At 44.5% G+C, this 13,842-nt stretch overlaps 1 protein-coding gene across 1 annotated transcript in view; it reads right to left on the reverse strand.

The window, feature by feature from the left end:
* Window positions 1-1,643: 1,643 nt before the first annotated feature.
* The window catches only part of SLCO3A1 (solute carrier organic anion transporter family, member 3A1), a gene marked incomplete at its 5' end in the record, with an annotated part of 107,684 nt that continues 95,485 nt past the window's right edge, over window positions 1,644-13,842 (reverse strand). The window contains 3 exons of the mRNA XM_010078160.1: window positions 1,644-2,023; window positions 7,057-7,121; window positions 9,970-10,145. Coding sequence (XP_010076462.1) covers window positions 1,644-2,023; window positions 7,057-7,121; window positions 9,970-10,145 — 621 coding nt within the window. The remainder of the gene's footprint in view (window positions 2,024-7,056; window positions 7,122-9,969; window positions 10,146-13,842) is intronic.

Here is a 13,842-nt window from a genome sequence, read left to right on the forward strand (position 1 = left end):
GAATGTTTTGGAAAAGAAAAATATGCATTCAAAATAAGCCTGACCCAATGCTTCTTGAAATCAGATGAAAGCTTCCCCATGATTTCTGCAGGCTGAGATAAGACTGCATTGCAAAAGCAAAGCCAAATCTGCTCCTGCAGAGGTGCCTCTTGAGGACCTGAATGAAAATTTCAGAGGTGCTTGATGCTGGCCAGCCTCTGCTCCCATAACCTAGCCTTCCATAGGAACACTATTTGCACATCTAAGGGCAAAACGTGGCCTCCAGGAGGGGAGATTATTCCACCTTCCTCACATGGCTTCCACTGAAGTCAGTGGAATTTCTCAGGTGAAAGAAAAATATCAGTTGTGAGGGTTGCAGGAGTAAGGTCAGTAGTCCTTTCATCTCGTACACACACACGCACGCGCACACACGCACACACACTTATTTTAAAGAAAACATCCACCACATAATTTCTAGATTGCAAATTATATATATATATATATCTTTAAAAACTGGAGAGAACATAAACAGCCCCTCCATATATATATGTATTCATTGAGTCACATAGAATATGAAAAAACTATATTATGTAAATCATCATATTATCTATAATTCTCCAACCAACAACTGTTTTTATAGAGACACAGTTTTTATAGAGACACAGTGCATTCGTTCTCTTTTTTAAAAACATATTATGTGTCTTCATTGGCTTGGTAGCATATTAGAATGAAGGCGTATGGATAAAAAACACAGAGGATTAAACAAACCCCTTGAGTCACGTTATGTTTGGGTGAATTAAACAGGATCCTTCCCCAAACTAGCACAAATATATCCTTCCCTATGGAAAAGTGTCAGTGATTTAAGGGTTAACATAGATTTGAAAATAAGTCTTTTAAAAAAAAATCTTATTAGAGGACTACACAGCCAAGTATTTGGAATTCATCCCCCTTTAAAAATGACAGCACGTTTGGCAAGTGTGAGCAAATGTCTTGAACTTTACTGGGTTGGAGAGATCTGAACACAGCTATTCCCAGACAACCACAAAGCTGCGATCTGCGAATAAGCCTCGGCTGGAAGGACAGCATTGCTTGCCACCTGGAAGGTTTCCAGCAGCTTTCAAGGTATTTATCGTGGACTGGTGGCTGGTGACAGAGTGTGACTGGTGGAAGAACTCCAGCACCGCTCCCTCTTTTCCATCGCAGAGCGCAGCGGGTTTGAACAGCACCCACACCGGCTAACCCTTCACCCCACACTGCGGGGCTCCACGTATCCCTGGGACCCCATTTCCAACCAACGCCCTATTCCGGCATTGCCGTGATCACCTTGCTTTCTCTACGCCTCACACCCAAGCCTGTCCGTTCGCCGAGCTCTCCGATGAACCTCTGCCGATCGCCTTCTTGGAAGCTCGTACTGTCATCAAAGGGGCTGGTACCCAGCCACGGCAGCTCCCCTGCTTTCTCCATCAACCCACAGGATTTCACAAGTGATCCCATGAAAAGATGCTGTTCTCAAGAATCCTGGCTGGGTCTGACTTTGAGAAAAAGACAAAGTTTCCTGTGTTGCTGCTGTTGTTTTGCCGTTGCGTTTCTTCATTCTTGCTCTTTTCTTGTTTTTATTAAAAAGGACCCTTGTATTATTAATATAGTTCACCCCTCCACGGTCACTATAAAACAGACTCCATATTTTCACACCACTCATGGTCTTCAAGGTTATAGATAAATTTTGTCCTATGTGATTGATTTGGGGGCACTGAGTCCCGCCCCAGATTGTCTAGGGTGAGAGTAGAGGCAAAAAACTCACTAGTGCTGAGACCACCTTCGTGGTTCTTGATGTATCTTTTATAGTTTTTCCTCAAGCACTGCCAGGTGGTTGTATATAAGATGAATGCAAAAGACTTCAGGGCTATAGCAATACTAACATACAGGTATCTATAAACCACGTTGTCGTACAGTGCGCAGGCTCCTTGCTCGCCACAAAACGTGCTCCAGAACAGACACGTGGAATCAATTCCAGCCCCAAAGATCAGCGGAGGTGGGATAAAGCCTGTCAAAATAAGAGAGACAAATCATGCTTTTATGATCCTTAACGATAAAGAGAGAAGACGTGACTGCAGTGAATGGAAAGAGAGGACGCTTTATCAAGGTTAATGGTCCCAGATGCAGCCTGTGATTCTGATTTTTTAAGTTCTAAATGAACCTCAACAAAGTCTGTGGGTGAGTTTTTAGCTTGGACTCAACATCTCCAGAAGAGATTCCTGACCTGCTGATATCACCATGCAGGGAGGATTTTACTCAAGTTTAAGTGGCTTTTATTAAGCTTCTCATCTGCCTAATGAGACTGAGTAGAGGGGTAAAGGGAAGAGGAGGAGGAGGACAGCCTTGCAGCTTGCTCTCTCTTTAGATACTAGTAATTCTGCACTCTGAGGTGTTGTCGGGGTTTAATGCAAGCAGGCAATAAGCACCACACAGTCGTTGGCTCACTCCCCTGCTGCCAGTGGAATAAGGAAGAGAAAAAGGTAAGAAAACCTGTGGGTCGAGATAAGAACAGTTTAATGATTTTGATAAAATAAAATAATAATAATACTACCACTACTCATAATGAATTGTAATAAAAGAGAGAACAACAAAAAAACCAAGAAAAACAACTGCTCAGCACCCACCAACCAATGTCCAGCCAGTCCCTATGAGCAGTGATCGTATCCCTCTGACCAACTCTCCCAGCTTATATACTGAGCATGATGTTTTATGGTATGGAATATCCCTTTGGCCAGTTGGGGTCAGCTGTCCAGGCTGGGTCCCCTCTCAGCTTCTTGTGGAGAAGAAGCCAGGAGGGCAGGGGCGGGATGAGAAGCTGAAATAGTCTTTGGATTAATGTAAGCATTGCTTGGCAACAACTAAAACATCAGTGTGCTGTCAACATTGTTCTCAGCACAAATCCAAAACACAGCCTCATACTAGCTACCATGAAGAAAATGAACTCTATCCCAGCCAAAACCAGCAGAGGCATTCACCTGAAGGATGTCATAGCACCCCAGTCCAGAGCCTGAAATCAGCTGGGGCGTGGAGATGCAGTTTTGGACCTTTCCCTGACACAGAAGATTTTCTCTGGGTCTAAGGAAAAGAAACAATGGCCTCTAATAGATACCAAAGATTAAATCTGAAAAGAAGGGATAATTTCAGTGCAGCATTAAATGAAATATCACAGCAGGATTCTCCCACAGCCACTGCGGCTAACTACTGATGAGTGTTCCTCAATCATAGTTTGCAGCAGAGCTGCAATCTTCAAGCAAAGTAATCACTCCAATCTCATTTAACTAATAAAGGCAATGTTTTTCTTCTCTACTCTTCCCCATCCCACAGGGATAGTGCAGAGGCCCTGTTTCACATCACCCTGATGGCCATTAGGACATCCACGTCCCAGCTTTGCACTCCCCAGCCAGCACACGTGCACCGAGCCTGCAGCGCTCAGGAGAAAATGTGGATATTCTACAGAATGTAAACCATTTCTCTTCCTTCTGCTGTATTTACAGGGGGAAGCTGGAAGCGGATAAACCCTGGAAAAAACCCTAATCGGTAAAATCACTGCTGTGGGTTAAGACAGCAAGCAAAGGAGAGCATCGTATCTCCTGAAATCCAACAGCAGGTAGGCACAACACACCCTGGATGGTATCACTCCATCTGTAGGTGCTGTGATAGCCGAGACTCTATAAATACATGCCTAGACAGACACAAGGACTGTAGTTTCTAGACAGAGAAGTGTTTAATCTTGGATCCAGTTTCATCATTAACCTGGATTTCCAGGCTTAAAAAAGACACCTTCCTTCAGCTCGTCATGCAAAAAGTAGTGGCATTCATGACATGTATCCTAAGACTACAAATAAATTGGTTGTCTTCACTATTCCCTGTGGTAAGGGAGATCTCTCTATTTTATTTTGTTGATGACTAGAGCTCTCAGATTTTGTTTGATCTTCCTTATATGTTAATAAATGCTGGATTTAAGAAAGGCTATACGATCTTTTGGTACTCATTCTAACCAGTCATTAATAGCACAAATGTAGTCAATAAAAACATGATACAAAAGCAAGACAGCCTTTTTGTTAGAAACACTAGTTCCAGTCATCGCATATAAAAAGCTGGTTATATTCTGGAAAAAATGTCAGCGCCAGCTCTGTTTGTCATTTCAATGACTGGAAATTCCAGACTGGGCTGGTTCTGCTTCTAAGTTAAAAGATTTTTTTTTTTTTTTTTTGAAACCTGTGGATAACCACACACTCAACCTGGAATTTAAAAATTCAGCTGAGCTCCTGCCAGAAACATGCAAAGAGACGGTGCTACTGAACATGGTCTGGGTGCCCAGTGCTGCACTGGTGCTGGGTGCCACCTGAGGGGGTGACATCCCAACATGGCAGTGACCAAGCAGACAGGAGCCACATGCTTGCTGAACTAAGAGAAAACTGCATTTGGATCATAATTCTGAGGTGTGAGTCCCTACTTGTCAACATGCTGAGAGATGTTGATACAAAGCTTTGGAAATGCATAGGCTGAACTTCAGAGAGAGCTGTCATCCCCATCTGCTGCCTTCAGCTGCCTTCCCAAGTTTCAAGATAATTTGGCCTGGAAATTGCTCCGCATAAGACTTGAGGAAGGATCTGTTTCACTGAACTCCAAAGCTACACCTATGTGAATGCAGGCATGGATGTGGAAACCTTAAATAAAAATATATGAAAAACTTTTAGCAACCAGTGAGTGTTTCAGGTCATTTTTACCAGAGGAGAGAACAAGAGACTCACAGGAATAACTCAGTGCATAGACCCTCTAAGACGAGGGAGTTGAGGGGCTGCACTGCAGACTGGAAAGTCCCTCTGAGAGAGAAACACTGTGTTTTTGCCATGTTGGAAGAAGAGAGGAGAACAGAATGGACTTGAAGGAAAAACAAAAGGAAGCACCCTGGCTAGGCAGAGGCTTTGCTAGGATGCACAGTGAACACAATCCAGAAAGGATGCATCCAGGACCTTCAAGTCTAAAACTCTTTGCCATTCCAGATATTTCCATTCCAAACCTTTGTCTCCAACAGCATTGCTTTACACTCTTCTCAGAGAAACTGCTGTAGTATTTTTATATGAACACAGTTATGCTGCCCTTTCACAGCAGAATTCCTATGGAATGAGATAATACATCCAGGAGGATACCAGGAGAATTCAGTCGTGTTTCATGTTATTACAGTAAATATTAAAGAGATTCAATCATGTTTTACCTCTTACTGCAAAGTGTTGCAAGAATTTCTGCTATGTATATTTCATTGCAGAAACTGTAGGGCTGGTACAGAAAATCTGCTTCTGTCTTACTGAAATCTATTAGCGACGATTGCACCTCCGGGTCTCATACCTCCTATATTTAATACTCTCCTTTGGTTCAAGAAGCAGCTATTATCACTCTCTTCTTAAGTCAAAGCTTAAAGGTGAACCGAAAAGCTTTTAAAATAAATCAGCAAAGCTATTCTCAAACCTCAGGTTGTTAAAGGCAAAATTTGGATACCCTTGCTCATATAGAAAAGTACCTTTCTCTTCATTTTGTGTGGGTTCAAGCTGCATTGCTGATGTGCTTCAGGATGTACTGTCTTATTTCATGGGAATTCCTTAGTCACAGAGCAACATATAAAGATTGGAGTTTAAATTCTTACTATGGTTTCTCTACTGGAAGAAAAAAATATTTATTCAACTTAGCCACACATGTCTGAGCCTAGTTTTAGAGGAATTCCAGACACTACTACCTCAGGAGGTTTCTCTCTTTTGAAAACATAAAGAAAATCTCCTCCCCTAAGTATTTTTTTCCTTTGGAAACAACAGCTCACAGCCATCCTCCTTGCACACTTGCCTGCTGACACTGTGCACTCAGCCCGTGAGAGCTGAAGACAGACCAAAACCCGACAGCAGCACCAACAGCTACAGAAAATGCTGTCTTTGCAAGGCTGGAACCAGAGCTGACCCAAGTCAACCCAGAAGCTTCCCTTGGAGTTATCTGGGCTCTAGATGAGAGCGCTTGATGGAGCTTTCTGTATGACTGCAGCTACATCACCAAAAGCCATGAAAATCTAATTGGCTTTATTGTAATCTAGTCTGGGACCAACACGTCCCTTTCAGAGAACAGGGAATAAGGTGTTACAAAAGAGACGTACATAAATGAGGTCACTTATTCAAAGTGATGTACAATACTGTGGGAGTTTTTGTCCCCTACTTCCCGGTGTCTTGCTGCAGCCTAGGAGATGGCATTTTACTCTCCAGCTCATTCCTTTGAGACCGGGGGGCCATGCAGGGAAGGTACTGCCCATACCCTGCTAAACAAAAAAGTAAATTCTACCCTCACAACACGCAGAAACCACATGCCTGAGATGGATCCACACAATGATGGATCAGAGAGGGCTCTGCCCTGAATCATCAAGATTAATGAGCTGAAATATAGGAACTTTAAAACAGGAGCCATTTCTTCAACAGGAGGAAAAAAAACCTTGACCCAAAACCACGCTCAGTGTGTTCCTTTTAATTCATCCATGAGAAGCACATACTGGTCCAGAGGAACAGCCATGTGCATTTTAATGGGGTATTAACCCACAGGAGGATACAAGGACTCAGCCTGTCTCATTTCAGTTTCCCTTCCGAGAGACGCAAAGGAAGGGACGACCACACCATGTAACACAGGTCCTGTCCCTCAAACCAGGATGAAAACACATATCCCTCTACTTCAGCAATATGCAATAGAGCAGTAATTTTGCAAGCTGCTGACGTGTTCATAACAGCTATAGAAGAGTAACTGGTTGCAAAGGACCGTGGCAGAAAGAGTAATTTCTCATGCAACACTGCATTTTCTCCCGTTAGCACAATTCAAATGGCAGGAAAAGTGCCTTCAGGAGCCTTGATGTGATATCCTTCATAGAGCAGGCTTGGACCCTGTTGTGTCAGACCCCACTCATGACAACTGCAGCACTGCATGGAGTAGAAATCAACTTTTGCATGTTAAAAATACAGTTTTCCATGAGGGAGAAAAGGATGGGAGAGGAGGACATGAAATTTTTGTACCTACCCAGCAAACGGAGCAGGAGGAAAAGCACCCCCAAAGCATAAGACTTGAGTTCGGGGCTCACGGTTCTGTAGGGAGGAAGGAGGGAGAGAGTGAAATCGATTCTTGTTGTTCCACTGTGATTAACACACCCTGTGGCCATTTTGTGCTGTCAGCCAGAATACCACCACCACCTCTTCAAAAAGTCATTAATGGGGTTTTTCTTCTCCCTTCGCCTGAACTGCCTACAGCCCCAAAAGTAATTGCATTGGTGATAGGTTCAGGAATTTAGCTAAGTCATTAATAACAACAGCTAATCTTGTCGTCAGATGGGCAAAAATGAAATTCCCATCCCAGTAAATCATCATTTACAAGCCATCGTGCTTTCAAGGCTCTAGATGTTGAGAACTGGTGGGAGAGAAAACTTCTTGTTCTGAGACTTCCTAGACTACTGGGAACAAGAGAGAGAAGGGAGGATGATGGACCGAAAGGTTCAGTCAGCCTGTTAAACCAAGCCTCCCAGTGAGGACGTGCTCAAAAAGACTCATTTTCATGGCCCTGAGTTTAGCATGTGATTTTTTTTTTAATGCTGGGAAGACAACAGTTGTGCTGGCTTTTGCTTCAAACACAACCCACTCTATCGCATTAGTGTTATCCTTCAAAGGTGCTTTAAAAAATAATTCATGGCTTTCTAATTTGCTTAGCTCAAGGATGCTACTGGCTAAAGTCATCCTCTAGAGGTAGGCTCAGCAAAGCCTTTGGAACTTCTGAAATCATTAATTTGGTCTTAAGTCTTATAATAGCATTTTATTTCCTGCAGTATATAAAGGCTGGGAAAGCAGGACAGGGATCCCTATATGAATAGATTCATCACACAGGGGAGCTTTAAAGGCCTCAGCTGCCTCTTCCATCAGCTCCTTACAGAGGTCTGTAGTCAGCACTGCTAGTGACACCCATGGTGGCAGTGGTGGTCCTCTATAAATATGTTGGAGGGGAATCAGACAATAGCGATAAAACAGCCAGAAACAGCAATGGGTTTTAATTTAAGAGAAGACCATTCTGATCACCTGCTTTTATGGGGTTTTAATCAGTGGTGGTGTCCATCAGTCTGCCTTTTTATATTTAATTCCAAAGTCAATCCCCATACCTTAAGGTGGAGTAAAAGTTGCCACCTCGAGGCATCTCCTTCTCTCACCGACTAGAGCAGTGAACAATTGACTTGCCTAGACAAGACATCTAATTCGTGGACACTGAAGTTCATTTTTAGATTAACCATAGGAGCTGCCCACGGCACTTGTCACTGCCACAGACACCAGGGACACACTCATACGGCAAAACTTTCTTTTAGCAAACCAAGACGGCAGTTGCAAGAGAACATGAATCAACAGCTCTTCCGCAGACATTTTGGTAGCTATCAGTGATTCTGAGGCAAACATTGTTACTAATTTGGAAGTGTGAATTGTTTATTTCCTACAGCTGTGAGCCGAATATTTTTAATATACGCTTCGCTTTTCTTATTCCCTTGTATTCTTCTTCCTGGCTAGGGACTGGCTTATCTCATTTGCAGTCGACACTAAAACATCTCCATTCACGATCCTACAGGTGCTGGCAGCTCCCTTGAACAAAGAACTCTTCAAACTTCAAATTACTTTTGCCACAATATTTATCATGAGAAATTTGATTTCCCTTTAGCTAGTGTAGATGCAAAGAGAGAAATGAACTAGTAGGTGGAATATCTCATTTTGTATCCTGCAGGGAGATATGCCCTCACAGAGCTGTTCTGTCCAAGATCCACTCAAGAGTGTGTTTCTAATACAGACCTTATTGATTGAATTTTATTGGAATTTTCCAGGCAGCAGAATGGATCTGCTATTTATGCCTTTGGTTATTATTCTCAGTAAGTGACAGCCCAGACAGATACGTAATTCTGGATAAACGTGGGCTTAGACATATACATATATCATAAGGTGAAGTGTTCCATGTGTCTGGAAATACCACAAGGTCAGTTATTTGAATAAGCTACTTTCACCCACCTATTCTTATTGACTCAACTCAGAGATGTCCTTCAGACTTTCAAGTTCCTTCTGTTCTTGGACTTGGTCCAGGGTGAAAGAAGTTAAACTCTAGCCAGGGGTGTACTGACCAAAGCTAGCCTTTGCAGCAGCCTTTCACTTTTCCATGATTTCTAAGATCTCCAGGCCATCGCTAAAGGTATCTTATTAAACCATTAAATGCTGACAACACAGGGCTGCAATTCTGTGCTTTTCCTGATGCAGCTGTAACATCCTTGCCACCTGAACTGGAAACTGCACTTCTGTGTTTCCCTTCTTGTGCTAATCCCAGCCTTGGTAAGAACAACCCTGCCACCTTCCTTTGTGGCATCCCTGTAGGGATCTTCTTGGTTTGCAAGCCCAGACCCTCCTCACTCCCATTTGACCAGAGCCATACTGGAGCAATTCCCGTGTTCTCTCTAGCAGCCCAGTACTGTGAGCACTGAACTCAGTGGGGCCATGCCATGGACGAAACAGGTGCTACCAAGTGAAACAGTGGCTTAGAGAGAAAACGCTTGAAAGAAGGGATGAAATTCAGGCAGGACTACTCAGGTTTTCACATCCCCAACTCCTCCCTGCACGTAAAGGCAGCAACATGTGAGAAACCCTGTGCCCATAGCTCCTCATTTGCTGAGGAGGCTCAAAATCTTTTGAAAATATGGGCAGCTCTTCCAAGGTGTCTCCCCCAGGGAGTGCTTAGTCAAAGGAGGATTATTCTGATCCAGTGAAGCCAAAGTCATCAATATGGGGACATGCAGCCAAAAAGGCAGAGGCCAGGAGCTGTGCAGCACCCTCCCGGCCATACCCCATGGTCCCCCCAGCCCTGCTCCCACCGCAAGAGCAGCGCCTGGGCGAGCTCATCGGTTCCTCCTGGCCGCGGTCCTACCTGATGAGTATGATGACAGATGGTGTCTGCGCCATGGCTCCGATCATGCTGCAAACGCACATCACGCAGAGGAATGTCAAGAAGGCCTCTTCGCAGCCGGGACTGGGGCATTTGCCGGGAACAACGGTGGCATTTTCGGCAGGGACCGAGGTGAGGCACGAACAGCCACTGAGGTTCTGCAGAGGAGCAGAGGGGGTTCAGAAGAAGCCAGAGCTGCGGTCCCTACCTCCTGCCCTCTGTAATGAGGGTTTGCCAACAGCAACTCTGGATCCTCTAATGGTCAATTAAGTAACTCCTAAGTGCTTCTTTGAGGGGGGTTTGGGAAGGATTTCAGAAGCACGTCAGCTCTGATGCACGCTTCCAGCAAGGGAACACAATCCCTTGGCTTGTTTCTTTTCTTCTGCTCCTTTCAAGTCTCTCCCATAAATGTCACTGGGACAAAATTATTACTGAGTTATATCCCTTTGGAGGAGAATAAAGAAACGATCTGCGTCCCTGCGACAAGGAAGATCTCCCAATTACGGTTCCAATTACTTTCTTATTTACCTCCGTCCTCTTGGCTGTTGCAATTAAACTGGAGTAGATTAAAAACAGGTAAATCTGCAGCCCTGTTGTTGGCTGTGGGTTCGGTGCTTGCTTCCAGCATCCTGAATCCCGGGAAGAAGCCACCCATGACGGGTGCTGCGGCTCACCAAGAGCTGCACTATCACAGCTCGGTGGCACAGACACTGCTGGACTCAAGTGCACCACAGGGCTAATAAATGACATCTGGGTCAGAGGGATTTGTGTTGAGCTAAAAGCTGAAGTCAGACGAGATAAACTTTATCAATGTGTGATCAGAAGGAGGGAGAAATGACTGCATTTTCCTTTGATCTCTCCAGCAAGTGCAGGATGTGAAAAGCAGCTTTGTTTGGCAGTCACAGATTTGGGGATTATTTTTTTTTTCCTTATTTTCCAGTTCGCCCTCCTGAATTTCTGAGTGGGGAATGTCAGTGCAATTAAGGCACACAATACTACCAAGAAATCCCTTAACAAATAGAGAAATGATCATAAATGATTCATGGCTTGTCTTCATCAGCCCGCTGGGTTTGCAGGTCACATGTTTGTAAGAGGAGTAACATCATAAAATAAAACATATTGAAAAACAGCTAAATCTCCTCCCCTTCCCCTCTACCATGTTCAAGCAGAAATTCCTTTGCTTTTCTGCTGGGATTCCCTTAGGACCACGCAAAAGCGCACTTTCTGGTTCACTGCCTCCAAAGATAAGGATCTGCGGGGATACTACTCCAGCCTTTCTGACACCACTCTCTTTCTTCTGCACAGAAGTCAAATGATTTTCTTCCAAATAAGCACACAGAGGGCAAGAGAGACCACAGTGCAGAACTCCAGGAGAGCTGGAGTAGATGTACAGGTGCCTTTCTGGCTGGCAAGCAATAATTAGCAAATTCCTGAGCTGTGAGTTAGGAGCTGCCACCTGAAGGTTTTGAAATGTGACAATTAGCACCACGGCAGCGGTGTTTGTACAGACACAACAGGACTTCGCAGTTCCTGGCTCTTACTGCAGCGCATTGCTAGCAACCAGCCTGGACACAGCCCTGTGAATTAAAACCCATCTCAGTCCAAGAAAGTACTTAATGGCACTGAAATATCCTGGGACAACATTCCCCTCACAGCAAATGTGCAGAACTGGATGCTTATTTCCCATGGGCTCTCATCAATGGAAAGAAAGTACTCACTTCGGGCAATGGTGGGGGAGATTCTTGTCTTACTGTGACTATTTTACAAACCATGAGGCAGGTCCCCACCTCCATTGCCTGAAAATTTGCCCCTCAATACACTTTTTTGACCATTTTGCACCAAGGTGCTAGCCCAAAGCAGTCTGAGTAGTTGGTACCAACTCCATCTGCTTGCTTAGCGCTGCGCCTCATTCTTACCTGGGAAATCTTTGATCTTTTATTACTGATGTGCTATACCACTCACAGACATCAAACAAGGAAACATCAAAGATGCGAGTTTTACCTTTGTCCTGTGAAGAGGCAACTTTTTGCTACCTGTGCCAAATTGCTATAGATTCCCTTGTCTGCAACCCCACGGCATTCAGCCGCACACTACCACAGCTTTCCACTGCCCAGCAGCTCTGTGTGCATGTGAAGCTGCAGACGCAGTATTTGCACCTTTCACAGGATCCTGAGTCTGGGGGAATTACTTATGCAGATTACTCATGTTTTTAATTCCTCTTTTTAAAGTCTGGCTCTGACAGGGAAGGTACAGGCTGGTAGTTCAGTGCAAAGTGCTGAGATGCCAGCACGGTAATGCCAGGCTGGAATTCAGGTGTCTCCAGCCAAAACAGACACTGAAAAAAGCAATGGCATCAAACAAGACACAAAGTCAAAGGCTTAGTAAGCAAAGTCACTCCCAGGAATGGCTTGAAAGAGAAATCCCTGAGGGTGCCAGAGCTTCCCTAGGAGCACCAGTACTCCTACGGGTTTTGGATAGGTGCACCTCTGCAACCAGCTCAGTCAGGGAGAAGAAATGAAAAAAAACCCCAACAATTAACTGAGCTACACATTGCTTTTAGAAATTGTTCACAGAGGAAAAGTGGAGAGAGGCAGTCAGAAACGTCCAACGCAGTAAAGTTAAATAAAGCATTCAGAGAATTTTATGTCCCAGTAAAAAGCAACTCAAGCAACTCTTGGCTCATCATAAGTATATAACATTCACAAGACCTTCTAGACAGGTCATTACCTGGATTATGGGTTTAAAACCCGGTTTGGCAATGTGGCTTTCCCTCAGGGCCACTGCATGGCCAAACTGGTCCATAATTCTCAGTAATACCCTTTTCCAGAGGATGCTATTTCTTCACTAATTTGTGTTCAAAACATTACTGCAAAAAAACCCCACAAAACAAAGCGAAGAAAAGAACCCCAAGATGATGATGAAAAGGCAAAATAAGAAAGAACAAGTAAGACAGAGGATGAGGGAGAGTGAGGTTTTTGTTCAGAGGTTTGCTCTTGCAGAACATGAGGTCAGGCAGCTGCAGACTGAAGGGGCAGAGCTGAATTTTCATTACTGTGTTCCCTCCAGAGGAGCCAGAGCTTTGCCCTGAATCACACAGCGAGGAGGTCACTCCTACACTCCAGCCACGGACTGCACTGGCTGTATTCTTGCTAAAGGCTCAGTGAACCTGTGACACACTATTCTGTGTGCCTTGTACAGGCTAGCTTCTTGCTAAAATGATCATGTTGCTGTCCCAGGTGTTGACTTGTCCCTTGTTGGGAGGAGGAGGAGAGCAGGAGGTAACTCCAGGTGTTCAAGGCCAGGCTGGACGAGGCTTTGAGCCACCTGGGCTAGTGGAGGGTGTCCCTGCCCATGGCAAGGGGTTGGAACTAGATGATCGCTAAGGTCCCTTCCAACCCAAACCATTCTGTGATTCTATCACTCCAAAAGGAAGGATGAAGCCATAATTGCACGTGGTGAGCACTAATGTCCCTACAACCGTGAACAGTCACTGCAAGCAGGTTGACCTCCCATGGGCTCCACCCAGGCAGCGTAGCAGTGGTCACCACGCCTGGAAAGGGCAGGGAGCAAGGACCACAGGAACTCCACCAGTTCCCACCCATGGGAGTGGCAGGCACTCATTTTCAGTGTAACCCAGAAGACATCAATGTTTCAGCAGCAAAAAATGGAAAAGCAGGCTTTTAAGAGATTGTTAAAAATTCCCCAGATCTTCTTTACACAGAGATAGCTTGGTCTTTAAGAGTTTTCTAAATGAAAGAAACTCTTAGACGCAGAGAAGTGAAAAATACAGAATGTCTTTGGATGGAGTCTCTGCTCCCTTGACAACTGCTCTTGCCACTGCCTCAGAGCAAAGCA

Source organism: Pterocles gutturalis, unplaced genomic scaffold, assembly GCF_000699245.1.
Source record: "Pterocles gutturalis isolate BGI_N339 unplaced genomic scaffold, ASM69924v1 scaffold2751, whole genome shotgun sequence".
NCBI lineage: Eukaryota > Metazoa > Chordata > Aves > Pterocliformes > Pteroclidae > Pterocles > Pterocles gutturalis.